Below are 20140 nucleotides of genomic sequence, written 5' to 3'. Positions count from 1 at the left end.
ATGCTGAAGAATTGATGCTTTTGAACTGTGCTGTTAGAGAAGACTCTTGAAAGTCCCTTGGACAGCAAGGAGATCTGACCAGTCTATCCTAAAGGAAATCAGTACTGAATGTTCATTGGAAGGACCGATGCTGAAGCTGAAACTCCAATACTTTGGCCATCTGATGCAAAGAACTGACTCATTGGAAAAGACCCTGATGCTGGGAAAGATTGAAGGCGGGAGGAGAAGGCGATGACAAGGATGAGATGGTTAGATGGCATCACTGACTCAATGGACATGGAGTTTGAGTGAACTCTGGGAGTTGGTGATGGACGAGGAAGCCTGGCGTGCTGCAGTCCATGAGATCACAGAGTCACACGTGACTGAGCAACTGAACTGGACTGAACTGAGGCTACCTTGGTTGTGAGACTGTTGGTTTTAAAGGGGAACATGAAGCTGAGGTTATGGGGATGGGGATAAGCCAAGTTAAAATGCCACAAAACTCGCTGGAGAGGGTGTGGAGAAAAGGGAGCCCTCCTACACTGTTGGTGGGAATGCAAACTAGTACAACCACTATGGAGAACAGTGTGGAGATTCCTTAAAAAACTGCAAATAGAACTGCCATATGACCCAGCAATCCCACCGAGGAAACCAGAATTGAAAGAGACACATGTTCTCTTTCAATGTTCATCGCAGCACTGTTTATAATAGGCAGGACATGGAAGCAACCTGGATGTCCATCAGCAGATGAATGGATAAGAAAGCTGTGGTACATATACACAATGGAGTATTACTCAGCTGTTAAAAATAATACATTTGAATCAGTTCTGATGAGATGGATGAAACTGAAGCCGATTATACAGAGTGAAGTAAGCCAGAAAGAAAAACACCAATACCGTATACTAACACATATATATGGAATTTAGAAAGATGGCAATGATGACCCTGTATGCAAGACAGCAAAAAAGACACAGATGTGTATAGCAGACTCTTGGACTCAGAGGGAGAGGGAGAGGGTGGGATGATTTGGGAGAATGGCATTGAAACATGTATACTATCATGTAAGAATCGAATCACCAGTCTATGTCCGACGCAGGATACAGCATGCTTGGGGCTGGTGCATGGGGATGACCCAGAGGGATGTTGTGGGGAGGGAGGTGGGAGGGAGGTTCATGTTTGGGATCGCATGTACACCCATGGTGGATTCATGTCAATGTATGGCAAAACCAATACAGTATTGCAAAGTAAAATAAAGTAAAAATAAAAATTTAAAAAAAAAACTCACTATTTTATGGAAAAGATTTAGTTGTTTTTTCTCAAACACTTCTCATGCTATTGGAAACCTTTGTTTAGTTTCTGCAGAGGTTAATTTTGACAGATTTTGTCAAGTTCTTTGCTTTGTGGAGGGGCATGTTTTCCAAGATCTTTACTCAGATATTCTTGAAGTGTTTCTCATGCCCAGTTATTTTTTACTGAGTTATTTGCAGTGCTAATTCTGCAGTTCCAATCCTATTCACATTGGAGTCAATCTGCATAGTTTCTTCTAGAGTGAGCAGTGTGCAGCCTGTTGTTATTAGTAATTTGCTGGGTTTTTCTTATTAACTTGCTGGAGTTTTTAAAATACTCTTGTGAGTAGTCCTTTGTCATTCCTGTATATTGCAAAACTTCTGCCAGTCTGCGGCTATTTTTTTCCCCTCTCTTTGTAGTGCCTTAATGAGGTTCTTACTTTTAAAAGATTTTTTTTTTAATTTTTTATTTTTTTAATTTTAAAATCTTTAATTCTTACATGTGTTCCCAAACATGAAACCCCCTCCCACCTCCCTCCCCATAACATCTCTGTGGGTCATCCCCATGCACCAGCCCCAAGCATGCTGTATCCTGCGTCAGACATAGACTGGCGATTCAATTCTTACATTTCTTTATGATTTATGCTCTTTTGTTTTTCTTTAGTAGTATTTTCCTTTACCCCAAGGTTATCTAGATACTATTCTGTAAGTTGGTACTGTTGCAGTTTTATTTTCTACCTGGAACTGATTTATATGTGATAGGATTTAGGGGTTCACTTTCACCTTGTTCTGTATGGATATTCCACTGCAGCAGCCCTATTTATTCAAACATCTGTTTTTACCTTACTGGTTTGCTGGGTCGATGCTGCCTGTTATATATCAGTTTTGGTGTACACAGAGGTCTCTTGCTGAACTCTTTATTTTTCTCTTTTGCTCAGTTTTTCTTAACTTAAAGGGCTTCCCAGGTGGTTCACTGGTAAAGAATCTGCTTGTCAATTCAGGAGACATGGGTTTGATCCCTGGGTTGAGAAGATCCCCTGGAGAAGGAAATGGCAACCCACTCCAGTATTCTTGTCTGGAAAATCTCATGAACAGACATTGGTGGGCTACAGTCTGTGGGGTCACAAGAGTCAGACAGGACTTAGCAGTTAAACAACCCCAGTAGCACCTTGTCCTTTAGGAGATGTCAAATAAGGGAGAAATGACATCTTCAAGTATTGATTCTTCCAAATGATGAACATGATAATTTACCTATTCATATAGGTTCTTCACTCTTTTACAACAGTTTTAACATTTTCTCCATATAAATTTTGTACATTTTGAATTAGATTTTTGTTCCTGGACTCTTTGTATTTTTAAGTTGTTGAAAACAGTTATAAAAAATTAAAATTCTTAACTGTGGCAGGTCTTTAGAGACACAGTTTCTTTTTTGTGACCCTACACATATACACCGATTTTGTGTCCAGCAAACTTACTAAACTCATTTATTCTAATAATTTATCTGCAAGTTTTACTGAGTTGTCCATATAAACAATTATGTAATTTATTAGGGATAGCAGGTTTTTTTCCTGGCCATTCCCCTTGTCTTTGTTTTTTGTTTGTTTTTTACTAACTATGTTGGCAGTGATATCACAACCAGTGAAAAGAAGCGGTGATAGTGGAACATATTATCTTGTTTCTGATGTAAAGGAAATACTTTCAGCCTTTTACTGTTAAGTATAATGTTTTTTTTGTAGGTTTTATACAGCGAGATTTTATCAGGTTAATGAAGTTCATTTCCACTCCTAGTTTTATAAGAATTTAGTTAGTTTTTTTATCATGAATGGATGTTGGATCTTATCATTCTGGTAAAAAGTCTTGTTCATTAAATTTTTAAAAATTAAACTTTATTTTTCTCTTTTCTTTAGCAAAGAAGTTTGTGATCCTGACATTGGCGGCCAGATCATAATGTGTCCTCAATGTGATAAGGAGTGTCCATTCTGGTCACTCAATGTTACTTGCGAGTCCTCAAAGGTATTTTTTTCAAACATTCACAAGTAATGAAAGCCTTTTTTGCCTTCTAATAATTTTAAAACAACATAGTACTTAAATTTTTTTCCTCTTGAGGAATTTAGAAAGGTAATTTTCAGCTAAGCCTTCATTTTCAAAGATAGATATAAAATACATGTGTTATTCCTTGTTTATAAATAATACATTGAAATTAAAAGCCTTATCAATAATCTCCTGAAAGGTCAGTGAAGAACTGTAGAATTGAAACTGCTTGAATATTTCAAGTAATCAAAACAGTTTTCTCAAACCTGCTTATCTGGCTTATCTCATAAATACTATTTAATAGGTTTACTGTTATAAGTATTTTCCTTAATTCAAGTATGGAAACCTGAAATCTGTACTTGTTTTTCCACTTTGAAAGTATGCTAAAACTCTCCTTGTATTTTTAAAGACTTTGCAGATCAGATTTAGACTGTATTTATAAAAATGCATAAGAAAGGTTTTGTCTTCAAATGGTAACAGATATTCACTTTGTCTCTAAACATTCCTACCAAACACATCTGGTTCCCCTTACACATGCAGATAGATGGTCTTGAGCTATATGACTTCTTAAAATCCAGGAGGTTTAGCAAAAGCATTGAGACTGGAGGGAGCTTTCTGAAAGGCATACCAGAAAGACTAGACAGGAAGAAAGATGGTTGGCTTGCTTCAGAAGGTTTTCCTGGCAACTTTGACCTTCTTAGAATTCTTCCCTGTCTTGATCTCTCTGTCCCCTCACTCTGCTATGAAAGTTTAGGAATATTTCTATGATCTCAGAATATTCTGATCTGCTCCATGTACACAGCTAATATAGTGATGCTACTTTATAGTTGAGACTTCGCAAACTTATACCTGGATTATCACTTGACACACGAAAGAGTGCTGTGAGGCAGGCAGAACAGGTGTTACCTCTATTTTACAGATTAAAACACTGAATCTGCGGGCTTAAATAATCTGCTCAACCACCCGCCTGGTAACAGGCAAGCCAGGAAATGACAGCACATCTGCCTTCCTTGCTGTCGCCACGTTCCTCACTGGCTGCCTGCAGGACCATGCACTTCACTCCTGAATGGAACTCAGTTTGAAAAATTGCTCCACCACTTAATTAAGAGGATCGCAGGGTATTGTCAACACATGTATTTTTATACTTTATGAGTTAAATTAGATTTCATCGCCCACTCCCCTTCAACTAACACAAGTTCTAGACTATAAATACCCATCATAGATCACTCAAAGTGAAAGACTTGGAGGTAGCAAGAGAGAAGCTGCCTTCCAGCGCCGTTGACTCATAAAGGTCCATAGTGTGTATCTCCAGGCCACAGGATTTAAGGCAAGTGCAAAGGACAATACCAGAGGCAAACTGTACTCCACAGAGTACAAATGGAAATTCCATTTTCCTTAAGAAATTTCCACACTGTCATGTTTTGGGGGGAAAAAAGTGAATCATTCTCTTCCAGTTTCAAAAAAAAAAATGCTTTGAGTCTTTTCAGACTGATTTACAAAGGGAGGGAAGTGTATAAAAGAATGTAAAAGAATGAAATGAAAAAATAACATAAAAAAGGAAAAAAGAGAAGCACCTTTCCTGTTTATTGGTTAATTCAGTCATTTCTTCATTTATACATTTTATAGTCATTTCTTTCCTTTTGGAAAGTGATGGAATATTCACTAGTTGATACGTATGCCAGAATTATTAATAAATTAGAAATAGATAATCAGGATCAAGGAAATGAAGAAACAGTTATGGAAATAATCAGGATTGATACTAGTTTTGTGACTGAGCATTAAATAAAGTTCTTAGCTTTTTAGCTGGCAAGATAAAGAGGAAATATGGTTAAGTTATAATGTTTAGGTCTTTGAAATGCATTGTTACATAATTTTGATTTTGTTCCTTTGCAGGAAGAAAGCATAGCAAATTGTCACTTTTCTAGATTCTAACTTTTCTAGGTTTCTCTCCTCCACTTAAAATCATCATGCCTGCATGTGCAGCTCTCTCTGCCTTCCTGCTCCACATGACTAACGCAGTGTGCTGACTCGGGGCCACTGTTAGCACAGCCAGCTTTCCCTCTCTGCCATCCTGCCAAGCAAGCTAAGCTAAGCTTCTTACCAAGAAAACGCTTTGCTTATCTTCCCGCTTACTTCCTGCTTCCATGTTGTTTCTGGGGCATGTAGAGCAGAGAGGCCAACCATCTTATACTTTCAGTTCCTCGATTCTTACCCATATGGCAAAAATGGTAACTTCCTCCAAGCCACCTAACTGTCTCTCATAGGAGTGCAAGGCACATCTTGCTTTGCAAGATGTTTTGAGCTCAGCAGCTGCGGTGAGCTTGGCCTTAGCAGTACACCTGCCTTTTCTTGCTGTTTCTTTCCCTCCCACTCCTCTGGTATTGACAGATGTGCTTCCAGTGGCTTTTTCTCAGCATAATAGGATTTTCTCTTTCTGGAGTGGGAGGATAGAGGCATCAGGGCAAATAGGGAGGTATCACGTAGAGAGAGGTTTGCACTGATTCCTAGAAGAGAAGTGACACTGGACAGAATCTTCAATAATAACATTGTAACACGCAGAACCGTATTTCATGGGACTTTTCCTATAATAATTTTTCAACAAAGGATAAGACATGACATTGAAAGAGAGCTTGGAGAAGATGGTTCAAGAGAGTCAGAGCTGAAAGAGTTGAAATCTGGGTTCTGTGTAATCCCAGGACTAGAGTAGGTAGGGAGCTCTGTTCCCCAGATTGATCACTCATTTGTTAATTCTGTCTTTCTTGAGCTGGATTTTTGAGAGGAGTAATTGAATGACAGTTTGGGACTATTCTTTCTGCTCAGGAAATATATGTGTGATTGAGGAGCATCTACATGATTTGGAAAAGGATATATAAGAAGATGGGTAGGTGGATATTATTTTATAAAAATAACCTTAACTTTTATTTAGATGGAAGTTTATTCATTTTGCATCAGTATAAGGGCAACCCAGAAAGAACTTTTAAAAAGTCAAGTTTTTTACTTAGGAGCAGCTTTGAATTTTCCTTAGCCCTGAAGAGTTTGCTTTTTATTTATTTATTTTTTAGCCTATAGCTTCCTTTTCTAGCATGTCTTCTTTACTTTTCATAAGATCTTTCATAAAGTTGATATTGTGTTTGCCACTTTTTCTACTAATTTTATAGACCTTTTTAGGAGATATGAAAATGCTCACTGATGAAAAATTGGTAGCTAATTGGAAATTTTTTCAGGAATTAATAGAGGGAGACAATTAGCAAAAATTTGAAAGTTAGTAAGCTAGTAAATAGAGTATGTAGTATATTCATTCATGATCACTGTGCCCTTTTAATGTCCGCAAAAGCACTTTTGCATCTTTATCCTGATGAAAGCTTCTGTCAGCCATGATAGAAAAGTCATCACTGGATTTGAGGAAAACAAGCTCTGGAGGCAAGCCATCTTAAAGTAAACCCCAGCTTTGTGCTTCTCTTAAGAAAACCAGGAATTTGGGAACTTGCCCCCTGACCAAGGTGGGATGATAAGATGCAAATCATAAATCTCCAAGTTGTTTGGAGTTCATTGTCCTCTTAGGGCCATTCTGTTTCCTCAAATTCACTCTGATCGTCCATAAAAAGAGGCTGTTATTCAAAAGTATGTTAGAGGCTTTCAACAAAATGGAATCTTAGCAGCTGTGCTTATTTCTTTATCAAGACACAGAAAGATTCCTTTGGAAATGTAGTCTGGTAAAAGCTGTGTGCTTTCAGGAGAATGAGAAATCTCGTCTGTAAGTATGTAGTAGATGTGGTGATTGTCAAACTAGGCAACAGATTTAAAAGAAATTTCCCGACGGTAATATATACAAAGCAGCGCATATTTGATGAATTCTAGTAGGTGAAGAACATAATTCATGTAAATGTCATTATTATATTTTACAGAAATTGTGCATCTTTGACAGTTTTGGAACCCTAGTCTTTGCAGTATTTATGGGGGTATGGGGTAAGTTATATATATATATATTTTTTCAGTTTCCTTTTGCCTTTTAACTGAAATCAAACAAACAAAAACCCTAAAATCACATAAGTACTGAACTTAATATCTTTATACGGTTTTATAGAGAGACTTATCAAAACAACCCACTTTTAGTCTCTTGGATTGCCCAAGCTTCAGCTTGCCTGGAACTCCACATTTATCATTCTTAAGGCCATTGTATCAATTACTGCATATAAAAATACCTCAAGATGTAGTGGCTTAAAACCCACGTGTATTGTTTCTCATGGTTCTCCGTGTCAGGTGGGAAATTCGCCACCAGGGTTGGTGTACAGGGCTCAACTGGGCCACCTCGTCCTGGTTTGCATGGTTTCTCAACCTCCAGGAGCTGGACCAGCATTCTTCACATGGCAGTTCAGAGCTCCAAAGAGACGCAGGAAAGGAAAAGTACACATCAGGCATTTGTTAAGCCTACATTTGCATCTAGTTTACAAATGTTCCATCAGCCAAAGCATGTCATGGTCAACCCAACAACAATGTGAAGAGACGGGAGGACAGCTCAAGGGCTTAGATAATACAGGGAGGCATGGTTCACTGGCAGCTATTGTTGTATTAGCATCCCTAGCTGTGATCCAACCTAATTTTCATGGGGTTGGGGTTCAGGAAAAGCAGCAACATGGGGATTCCAGGTAAGCTTTCTTGTTTATATACTTCTGTATGAGTGACTAGTTAATAAATACATACTGCTACTCTTATCATAATAACATTCTGTTTAATAAATAGGACAGATGTGATCCTTAAGAATATAATTTGTATATAGAAGCTTTAACACTATATATTATTTATCTTCAAGAGCATCATTAATGTAATGAGGCAATTATCATTTTATACAGACTTTGACATGTTTAATTGATGTAAATGTTCTACCATAGGAGAAAAAAAATGTTCATTTTCGAAGATAAATGCATTTCCAATTTCATTGTGTGAGTCTGGGGTAAAACAGTTCAGGATGTAGATAGGTGGGGGAGGAAACAGAACCAAGTTTCTTATTTTGGAGAAGACAGCCTGTCAACACATGCTACTAACATACAGATACCATTGTTTATAGGTGTTCCTGGCGGTATTTCTCTTTTGCAGTGGTTGTGCCTATGAAGGGTCCCCAAATGAATCACAAAACAGACAGGCCAATTACTTTGGACACTTTTAAGAGATGTTAGTTGCCACTCCTGCATAGAATAAACTATAAGATAGCCAAATGTACCTAATAAGTCACATTGTCATTCAGACATTTAGCATGTTTTGGCTGGAGACCAAATAGTAGCTAATATTTGCCACATGGAAGAATAAAGATCAAGTTCTTATATTAAGATTCTCTGTACTCCTTCACTGTGAAATACACCTTTCATTTTTTTCATCCTGGTAAGAGGGTGAGTGCTGAACATGTGGGCAGGGGCAGTTTTAACTAAATTGCCCAAACCTCAGTCTCAACACTAATTCATAATCTATAAAATTCAAACACATCTATTGAACTCCGTATGTTAATAAAGCTGATAGCCCTAATTAAAAGAGATTTCTTAAATGAAGCAAAAATTACTAACCTTGACACAAAAGAAAAGCTTCAAATTTCCTAACCAGCTCTGCTTTCTGTGATCATTAAACTACACCATGTTTATAGAGGTGACAGGCATATTGAACTGCTGATTTCATTTCATCAGATTTTAGAATGCAGAAAACATTTCAGCCCTGCTCATGGCACCATATGTGTATCTTTCAGGATATGTGTGTGTATGATGAAGTTTTTATTTTAAATGCCTTATTGCTTTTCTTGTTACCTCTGCCTGATGAGAACTACTGCTGGGAACCTCATTACAGAAAGCCTGCAATTGCAGAACTGAAGTTTTTCATATCACCATCATCATATTCCTGTACCATCTCTTGTGCCCGGATGTATGTTGCAGAGTATTTTTCTTCTCCCTGGAAACTATAAAAGTTGAAAGTAGAAAACCTTGTATAATAAATTTAGCGTAAATCATGTACTTCTTTCAAAAATATCCCCCCTTTTAGGCCAAGCCAGTCCATCTGCTCCTACTGACTCCTCGAGTGCTAAACACCAACTACTCCCGGTGGAAGCAGAGGTTCTGAAAGCCTTCTCCCCTCTCTATTCCTTGTCGTTTCTTACCTACCTCTCTTCTCCCCACCAGCCTCTTGGCTGCATGACTGCCATTTTTAATTTTCACCTTTGAGTTCTAGGGTGGGCCTAGTGATTTCTAGAAAAACTCAGAAACCTAGCTCATAAGAAGGGGGATTTCAGGAAGCCGTCACCCTAACTAGCTGCACTTGGAGATCAGAAAATGACTATTACAACTGTTCGTTTCAGGTCTCTGCTTCTGTGGCTGCATCCACACTAGCAAAATGATGCAACTCCTATAACCACCTCTGTCTGCATTCAGCTGCATTCCTGATGTCAGTGACACACAGGTGCATCTGATGGGCATGTTAAAAACCACATCTGGAATCCTAGCTGCAGGAGAGTCTGAGAGATGTAATTTTTTTTAGAATTACGATTTTTAAAATTTATTCAAATATAGTTGATTAACCACATTGTGTTAATTTCTGCTGTACACCACAGTTTTTCAATTAAACATGTACAGGAATTTTTCATATTTTTCCCAGTATGGTTTATCACAGTATATTGAATATAGGTCCCTGTACAATACAGTATGACCTTGTTATTTATCCCGAGAAATGTATCTTCAGCCTTGTAGTCTTTCAGTTAGGAAGTAGGAATCTAGGCTAAGCAAACTCATCTGCCTTTCTGAGTGATTACAGAAGTCTGAATAGTTTCAAGACCCAATAAAACCTGCCAGGCCTTTAGCAGCAAACTGTTAAAGCAACCAGAACGATCCCAGCTACAGAGTGTGCCTTGTCCTTAGACATTGCTGGATACAACCACCTACACTGTGTATTGGAATCTTCCATCAGGTGGATATTTTCTTTATAATATCCTGATTAAGAGGACCAGCTGGTTTTGGTTCCCATGGTCCTGGGCAGCCTTCTCTCTTTTCTTATTCTATGTTCATTCTATGTTCTTATGGAACGTATTCCATGTTTCATATTCTATGTTCATTTTATTATTCTGTGTCTCTCTCGGTCAGCTAGAGCTGCCTGGTACATGGTTTGCCAGAGAATGTAAGTGCCGTGCTCCCCTCTGGAGTCCAACCAGTTGTTTTATTGCAGGAAGAGAGAGTACAAAAGATACAGAACAGGAAATCCCTGTCTGGCATCATGCAGAGTCGCCCCAGGTCCCCGTGCTGTCACTCTGGGACATGCAGCACCGTGAGCAAGCAGCCACGTGGCCCAGGACACTCCAAGCATTGAGTGGTTATACTGGGCTATGGAGTCTGTCATGGACCCTGCTGAGTTCTTGGCTCTATGAAACGAGGAACTAAGAAACTCCCACCCATTCCTGCAGCCCTCCAGGGTTTTGAGGATTTGCTACCCACTCATTATTTTTCATCAGGCCATTTCTGGCTTGCACAGCAGTCCTATCACTTCCCACTCAGAATGTGTCCACTTCAGGATTTGGTAAAAGTATCCATTTTATGTTCAAGTTCAGGAAGGAAGGGGTAGGGTATCCACTGTCCTTTCCTTATAGCAACTGATGAAACTGCTTCTCTTGCTTTTTGTAAGAAGTTTTATTTTCATAACTCATCTCCTGCTAATACTGTTGTTAGATTATTACTGAGCAAATGAATGGCTGTTACGCTTCCATTCTAGAGATGAGGAAAATGACACTCAGGCAGATGCAGCAAATTACTAGAGGCCCCAAAGACAAAAAGTGACAACCAGAACAAGGGCTCTTAGGTACTTGGTTGTCACCAGCCCTTAAGTCAGTAACAGAATGCAGGGAATAGTAATAAAGTTGCAACAGACTTTTAAAAGGATGCAGAAATATTTATTTGATATAATTGCACTATCTTATCTGGGGATCTGAGAAATGGGCTAGAAAATAATGGTTCTACAATCTTGATCCTACCTCACCTATGCAGGTATGGGCCCTTCTTTCTGGATCAGGAGTAAGAAAGCCCAGCCTCACAAGATCAGTCCTGTTCGTTTCATCCACCTGCTTGTAGATGCCAAAACACAGTAGGACTTTCATGTCCTGCATCACAAATTTTTTTCAAATAGTTATGTTTGAAGATATAAATTCACGAAAGCTGCTCTTTCAAATGAAGTGAAAAGTAATTTTCTTTACTTAGCAGAAGAAGAAAATAAGAATTTTCTTCATTGAAAATCAATAAAAATTTCAAAAATAGCTGTATTTCTCATATTTCAATTAAAGTGACAAAATTTAGAGAGAGTCCATAAACACAGGGAAAGTATCCAAAGTGGCTTTAGAGAGCTTTCTCCAGGCAAGCCTTATAAAGAGGCTATTAAAGGAAAGATACCATCTTCTCACCCACCCACAGTCCCTTTCTTGAGGTTGGAAAGGGCCAGCATGTCGCCTGGTGAGTGGTCCTGGGTCAAGTGAACCATGGGACAGGATGGTACATATGATATTTTCTCAGTCTCTCTCTCCTGAATAACTCCCAGCACTCAAAGGGCCGGAGCCACCACAACCTCACCCATCAACAGTTGCATCCTCCTCTCAGCTCCTCCAGGCCCTCAAGATGGGCAAAGCAGAGAGTGGTAGACAGTGAATGATCAGCCATAGCAGGGAGCAGCTGGAGCGAGCTTGGCCTGCCAAGTAGACGATTACATCCTTCAGCTGAACCAGGCAGTGGCCGTCCTCCAGTTTTTGGAATGACTTCCCACAGTACGTTCATTTAGCTAATACTTACCCAGTGCCTGCTGTTTGCTAGTGTTTCAGCCACGGGCAAAACCAAATCCCTGCCCTCACGGACATCATAAATGATAAATGCAGGAGCAAACGAAGGTCAGGATGTGTGAGTGCTCTCCATTGTGACATGCACAAGTGGAGATCAGAGTAGGGAATAGAGAGTGTGCCTTTTTTGCAGAGTGTGCACTAGCCCTGGACTGATTTCATAGCTGCAGAGGGGAAGACAGAGTGGAAAGAACATCATGGGGGTAAAGTGTGATGCAGTGTTGGCAATAGAATTCTCAAATTAAAAAGTAGGGGTCTTCTGTTAGATAAGGTGTGTGGTGGTATGAGCCCAGGGGTCTTTAGTAAGTGGGTGGTGGTTCTGCTTCATGTGCAGCCCGAGGAAAGTTGGCTCATTCCCCAAAGCTGGGATCTCTTTGGAGTATCTGCATGTGAGACGAGCCTGGGTCAGATGGGGAGCAGGATCAGTCAGTCACAGCCTAGTCCACAGTTAGCTGGTGCCCTCAGGGCTTTCACCCCATGGATACTTCATTTCCCCCAAATGGGGGAAGAGCGCGAATGGCTGGGTGGGTTCTCAGTGGTGGAGGCATCACTCTCTGTACGGAACACTCACCACTGTGCATCCCTTGCACTGACTGGGCTGAGCCAGATGAGGCTGTAGAGTAGCTGAGCTGTGGTACCACGCTTCCGTTCCAACAAAGTGGTCTGTTTTTGAAGGTTCTGGTCAAGGAGTCACAAGTGCTGTCTTACCCATAAATGAGGGACAAACTCTTTCATTCTGTGAAGGACATGTAGAAGGAGAAGGGCCTGCCCTGAAAGCAGGAGCTGCTCTGGGGACTGGTTGAAATCTTTCTAGCTTCCCAACCACACAGGAGATGATTAGTGGCCTCCCCCACTAACTGTGCTCTTTGCCTCGTTTGACAGCAGCATCCGTGGCAAAAAGCCAGGCTGCCACCCATATATGCTTGTGAACATCAGGTATTCACAGCAGTGGCATCATGAGGGTTAGTGTATCCACAGAGGCAGGGTTGGGACAGAGGGCAGTTACTAGCTTTATGTCCTGGAGGAGGAGAATCAGACACTGGGCAGGCAAGCAGTGATGACGTCTCAGCAGAGTGGGTGCTGGAACAGAGCCAGCAGGAGGCAGGTTATGGAGCAGGCAGCTTGGGCAGTTAGGCTTAGTCGTAAGAAGGGCTTGGGCTCTGAAGCCAAGTGGGCCTTGCTTCAATACCTGACTCCTTTTCTCAGGCAAGTATTTGAAGTTTTCTGTGCCTCTGTTTCCTGATGTCCAAAATGGGGGTGGTAATAGCAGTTACCTCAGAGGGTCATGAGGGTCTTTATAAATGTTAGGTCATTTAGCTCAGGACAGCCTGTAAGCTGGTTCCTATTTCCCCCATTTTCCATAGAGGGAAGCAGGGACTCAGGCTGTGGAAGCGTTGTAACCAGTAGTCAAACACCTAGTGATTGTCACAGCCAGAATTCAGACTTGATTCCAATGTCCAGATTATCTCTGCTCTCACTCACTGTTGTTGGAACATCAGTGAAGTCACAACAAACACTGCTGGACATGGGTATTTTGAGCATTCCCGGTGTCCTCGCCGCTGGGAAGCATTGCTTTCACCTTTCTCATGGCGCATCTTCAGGTTTCCCCTGCATGTCCAGCTGCCCGTGGCAGGGTCTGCAGGATTTCAAGACAGCCTCTGTTTGCCCTCTACCCAAAGGCTCCCTGTTCTCTGCAGGTTGATTCTTAACCCTGACTGCCCCGTTGAGCTTTCCAAAGACAGAAAACAATGTCAGACCAATGAAATCAGCACCTTGAGGGTGGTGCCCAGGCTGAAAACATTTTAAGAGCCCTCAGTGCTTCTCATGCAGCCAGGGTGAGAACTGCCGCTCCATAGTCCATGCAGAGCTCATCCACTCTTGCCCCAGTTGCCGCTGCAAACAGGACAAATTCTCTGCTCAGTCTGGGTCTTTCTCTTGAGTTCTAGACTTTTATCTGCCTACCAGACATCTCTCCTGGGGCCCACAGGCAGCTGATCAGAACCGAATCAGTTGTCTTCTCTCTCAGACTTCCTCCTTTTCCTGCCCTTCTTATTTCAAGGAATGACACTGGAATTCAGGACACTGCCAAAGCCAGAAACCTGGCAAGCATCCTTGATCTTCCCCTTTCATCACACCTGTGTCCAATGTGTCTACCTGCTAAAATGCCATCTTCTCCCACCTCCTAGCTGAAGCATCCTGGACCTGCCCTTGGGTCTAGCTGCCTCTACTCCTTGACCGCCTTTGATGTCTCCTCCATCTTTAAGGCACGCAGAGTCCTTTGTGATATTCCCCTGCCATCTGGCGGCCCCACCCATCTCACCACACTCTGGGCTCTATTCCAGACTATTTGAACTTCCTGGAAAGTAGTTCCCCATGTGTCTCTTTAGCATCTTGCCTTTGCACACACAGCTCCCTGGGGGAAATGGCCTTAACATTCTGCCTTCACCTGATCAGCTCTGTGGCATCTCAGAACTCACCCCAGAGGCCCTCTTCTCCGGGACAGACTTGTTATCAATACACTGTGACTCTGTGTGCCCAGACCACCCAGCACTTACCTAGATCACAGCCCTCTTAAACGTCCACTGTAAGTAGCACTTCACTGTCATTCCTATATACTCAGAAGCTCCTTGAAGCAGAGACCATATCTTTTTTTCTCTTCATTCTCAGTACTCAGTAGAGACTCAGAAATATTTGTGGGTGTAACTGGTTATTCCAGAATTTCTGTGTAGAAAGGGTTAATGGGTAGAAGAAGTACCTAGGGGATTTACCCTGAAACCATATTTTCAATGAACACTTAGTGTTGTTTCTGTCTAATATTTGAAGTGGCAAGTCTTGAAAAATAATAAAGATTTCTTAAAATTATTTTACTCATACTTTATACAAATTTGAAAAATATATTTCCATATTTAAGAATATTATTTTAATTGGGGCGACTTGGGAAGTAGAAAATAAAGATTTGGGGACCACTAAAGCGTTCTCATCCCCCAGGCCCTTTGGAGGGAACGAGGGAGAGGGATGCAAGGGGAAGCAGACTAAAGGATGGACCATGGACGGCTTTGAATTATTATAGTTATTTGTGTTTTTTATTGGCAGTAATGTGCTAGTAGCAGATGCCTTAGTGGTAGACAGGATCACATTCCTTCTGACCATCACACTACTACCCTTCCCATGATATAGCCTGGTTTCACAAGTTGGATAAATTATCATTTTCCTTAAAAAATAAACATTAGCTCACTTTTCTGTTTTAAGTATTAGTGTCATCGATAATTAAAATTGGATTTTATTGACCATGTACAAAAGTGTTGTGAGTAATTAATATTATTCAGTACAGATTTCTGAAGCATCACTGATCCTTGAAGATGCACATGACGCTTTTCTTTCTCTTTGTTAGTAACCTTGTTTTTGGAGTTTTGGAAGCGGCGCCAGGCAGAACTTGAGTACGAATGGGACACTGTTGAGTTACAGCAGGAAGAGCAAGCCCGACCAGAATACGAGGCACGGTGTACTCACGTGGTGATAAATGAGATCACTCAGGTAAATAGGATGTCGTCTACATGCAATTCAATCTATATATTGCTGGGGTTCTCAAACTTGGTTGCACACTGGAATCACCGAGGAGCTTATAAAATGTTGATGCCCAGCTTCTGTCTGTGTACCCTCATGGTACTCAGTGGAATAGGGTACATTCTGGCACAAAATTTTTTTTAAAGCTTCTTTGGTGATTTTTAATGTACAGCCAAAGTGAAGGAGCACTGTTTAGAATTGTGGACACAGGAGACAACTGTGGTCCTTTCTCTCTTAATAACAGTAAAATGAAAAATACATAAACTCTGAAAGAAATGTATAAAAGATATATTGATTTGTATCTTTTCATACCAGTAAAAAAAAAAAAAAAAAAACAGACAGTGACATAGAAGGAAAGACATTGATTTTCATAGTTGATTCTCAATTTTTCACATGCACCCTCATTATTACAGCCCTCTCTTTTTTTTTTTTGATACAATATTGCTTCTGTTTCATATTTTCGTTTTTTAGCCACAAGGCATGTAGGATCTTTGCTCCTTGACCAGGGATTGAACCCACACAGCCTGTATTGGAAGGCATAGTCTTAACCACTGGACTGCCAGGGAAGTCCCTACAGCTCACTTTTCATCATAGACTTGCACTAGGCCTCGGCCACTGCTCCCCCTTCTGGCTGGAATGTGCACAGAGTAGTGTGACTGTTATCCTAAAATCGGAGAGTGGATAAAAGGGGAAATGTTTGTTGAGATGCCGCTGTATTCAGGCCCCATATTAGGCATTTTTATAACTAGACAGGTAAATATGCTGTTTTTATTGTTGCTTCAGAATTTAAAAATAAAACTGTCTATCTCTTTGTATAAACATTTCAAAGTCAGTGAAAGATGATTTTTTAAAATCATCTGCATTATTGCTTCTTTCCATCAACATAGAAAATTTAGAGCCGATTGTATTTGCAGTCATCAGTATAAGGACAGTAGGTTTTGAATACGAATAACCCTTGGAAAGAAAATGCTTTTTACCAAGAGCATCTGAAAATGGCTCCAGCTATAGATTTTATAAATTGAATCACAGATTTACAGAATGTTGGCACTAAAAGGGTCTGGAGAGAGCAGTTCAACCTCCTCATTTTATAAATGGAAAAAAAACGAGGTTCAGTTACCCAAGAGAAGGTGACAGTTGTCTTTTATAATGTAACAGGCTCCAAATAATTTCCATTATGAATAGTTCTCTTGTTTACAATGAAAGACGGGGGTCAAAGCATGTGTTTGTGAAAGATTGTACATTCAGAAAAGAAGGCTGAAACTTAGAAAAAATCAGATGTGCGTAATGTTTTTGAGTACTGAAAAACAAATGCCTGTGTTATTGGCAACGTATGAAAAATACTGAGGAAAAGATATTTTGGAAATTTAAACCTACCCATTTTAAATTTTAAATTGCCAGCTAATAAGTTAAATTTCCATTGTAGCATTGCTTGGTAAAAAATTAAGGATGAAGGTTCATTTTTTTCCTTCTTATTCCTCACTTTGCTTTCATTGCAAACACATCCTCCATTGTATAGAGAGGCCAGCAGTGTTATGGTGAGGCCCTGGGAATAAAACATATGGAATTCATATCCAAACACAACAACTTACTAGCTGAGTGATATTGGAAATTTGTTAACTTCTCTGTGCCATAGTTTGGCCAGCTGTAAAACAGAAATACGAGAGTTGTTTTCTCATATGACTGTGGTAAGCTGATGGAGTTAATGAATAGAACCTACTTGGAATAACTAAGACCTGGAACAAAGGAAATGCCATGTATATGTTTACAGCTATGATCACATGGTTGATTGGGCCTCTCAAAAAAATCTCAATATATTTATATAAACTATAAAACAGAAATGCCAAAAACTCAAGAGTTACACTTTGTTAATACAAAAGTTCAGTCAGGAAACTTACAGTGGATACCTGGTACTTGCAGATACCTGCAAACTTTCTGTCCTGGACAGGCTCTTCGCTATCACTGCAGTCACTTCTGAAATCTGAGACAAGCTCAGAAATAGCGCTGTCAGATACCCAGACTGTTGAGCTCAAATCATAGCAGATAAACAGTATGTTATTCACACTTGCCTTTTCAGAAACTGTTAGTAAAATAAACACTGCACTGGTTTTGTTGTGTGTATGTTTGAAATTGTTAACCAAAAAAAAAAAAAGCATGCAATTTTGAATAAGGAGGCTGAGTCTGAAAACTAATTTTTTTTTTAAATTAAGCCTAGGCTTTTGAGACCATGTGTTTTTTAAGAGCACCCAAGAATGCATTTTTCCTGGAAATCAAATGTTAATTTTGTATAGAGGCTGGGATAAGTTAATGATTTTATCTTTAAACTCTGTGTGTGTGTGTGTATGTGTTTGTATGTGTGTTTATCAACTTTAAATGTACAATATGATAAATTTTGAAACATATATATATATATATATACACACACACACACAGGAAGGCAACCACCACCACAAACATAAACACAGAACAATTCTTTTATGCCAGACGTCCCCTTTTATATTAATACTTTTGGATTCTAGATCCTCCCCGAAATCCTCACCTTGACAAGCACTGATCATTTTTTTCCTATAGCTGTAGGAAAAAGTGATTTTTCCTGTAGTCTTGTTTTTTTCTGGAATTTTTATATAAATGAAAATGCCTAGGATGTAGTCTTCTGTGTCTAGTTTCTTTTAATTATCACAATCCTTGTGAGATTCACCCAGACTGTTTGGCGTATTCATAGTTCTCCTTTGAGTCAGTAACTTATCATTATATACATATACTACAGTTTGTTTATCCTTTGAATACATTGATGATGGGCAATTGGGATTTTTCTAGTTTGTGTTATTATGAATAAATTTCTGTGAACATTTACATATAAAAATTAAACCTAGGATACAGCAACCAATTAGGAGAAAAGTCATTTTGTTGGAGAAATCCTTGATTGACTTTTTTTTCTTTTTTAATTAGGAAGAAGAGCGTGTTCCCTTCACCACCTGGGGAAAGTGTATACGTGTAACCCTCTGTGCCAGTGCTGTCTTTTTCTGGGTAAGAATCTGCAACAGGTTTTTTCAGAATCTAATTTTAAATGTTGAGAAAACTGAAAAGTCGAGCTGGAAACTGTGCAGTCTCATAAAAAAGATTGATTCCAGAGAACAATTAAGCCACCACATGGAGTGGCTCTCAAGGTTTCACAGTAACTCCTGCTACCCATGACTTTTCCAACTTTTTTTTTACCTCTATTCTTTAAATCAGATCCATGGTTCAGGTTTTCCAGTTTCTAATTGAGAGACCAGATGGGAGGCATCAAGTATTCTAAAATTTTCCAAGAGTAGCCTTAATAAAAAGATAATAGGAACTATCAAAAAATAAAAACTTCTGAAAGACATAAAAGAAGTCTTAAATGCTTCTAGATAAAAAGACAGTGCTTGTAAAATATCAGAACTTAAAGCAATTTTGTGTTTATTATTAATAAAATCATATTGTTGCTCTTCAGTCACAAAGTTATGTCCGACTCTTTGTGACCCCATGGACTGCACCACACCAGGCTTCCCTGTCCTTCACTATCTCCTAGAGTTGCTCAAACTCCTGTCCACTGAGTCAGTGATGCCATCCAACCATCTCATCCTCTGTTGCCCGCTTCTCCTACCCTTGGTCTTTCTCAGTATTAGGATCTTTTCCAGTGAGTCAACTGGAAAAAGCAAAGTATTGGAGATTCTGCTTCAGTATCAGTCCTTCCAATGAATATTCAGAGTTTATTTCCTTTAGGATTGACTGGTTTGATCCCTTGAAGTCCAAGGGACTCTCAAGAGTCTTCTCCAGCACCACAGTTCAAAAGCATCAGTTTTATGGCCCTCAGCCTTCTTTATGGTCCACCTCTCACATTTATACATGACTACTGGAGAAACTATAGCTGTGACTATATGGACCTTTGTTGGCAGTGTGATGTCTCTGCTTTTTAAATACGCTGTCTAGGTTTATCGTAGCTTTTCTTCCAAGGCATGAGTGTCTTTTAATTTCATGGCTGCAGTCACTGTCTGCAGTGATTTTGGAGCCCAAGAAAATGAAATCTGTCACAGTTTCCACATTTCCCCATCTATTTGCCGTGAAGTGATGGGACCAGATGCCATGATCTCAGTTTTATGAATGTTGAGTTTTAAGCTAGCTTTTCCACTCTCCTCTTTCACCCTCATCAAGAGGCTCTTTAGTTCTTTGCTTTCTGCCATCAGAGGGGTATCATCTGCATATCTGAGGCTGTTGCTGTTTCTCCTGGCAGTCTTGATTCCAGCCTGTGACTCATCCAGCCCAGCATTTTGCATGATGTACTCTGCATATAATTTAAATAAGTAGAAGGACAATGTATAGCCTTGACGTACTCTTTTCCCAATTTTGTATCATTCTGTTGTTCCATGTCCAGATCTAACTGTTGCTTCTTGATCTGCAAATAGGTTTCTCAGGAGAT

The 20140-nt window shown here is 39.8% G+C and overlaps 1 protein-coding gene across 1 annotated transcript in view; it reads left to right on the top strand.

The window, feature by feature from the left end:
- Positions 1 to 20140, top strand: part of ANO6 (anoctamin 6) — a 134118-nt gene that overhangs the window by 78809 nt on the left and 35169 nt on the right. Inside the window, exons 9-12 of the mRNA XM_068971442.1 lie at positions 3173 to 3278; positions 7202 to 7262; positions 15530 to 15672; positions 18649 to 18726. Of these exons, the coding sequence (XP_068827543.1) occupies positions 3173 to 3278; positions 7202 to 7262; positions 15530 to 15672; positions 18649 to 18726 (388 nt within the window). The remainder of the gene's footprint in view (positions 1 to 3172; positions 3279 to 7201; positions 7263 to 15529; positions 15673 to 18648; positions 18727 to 20140) is intronic.

Source organism: Capricornis sumatraensis, chromosome 4 (genome assembly GCF_032405125.1).
Source record: "Capricornis sumatraensis isolate serow.1 chromosome 4, serow.2, whole genome shotgun sequence".
In the NCBI taxonomy this organism is placed as follows: Eukaryota; Metazoa; Chordata; class Mammalia; order Artiodactyla; family Bovidae; genus Capricornis; species Capricornis sumatraensis.
This window is presented reverse-complemented; position numbering and strand designations above follow the sequence as displayed.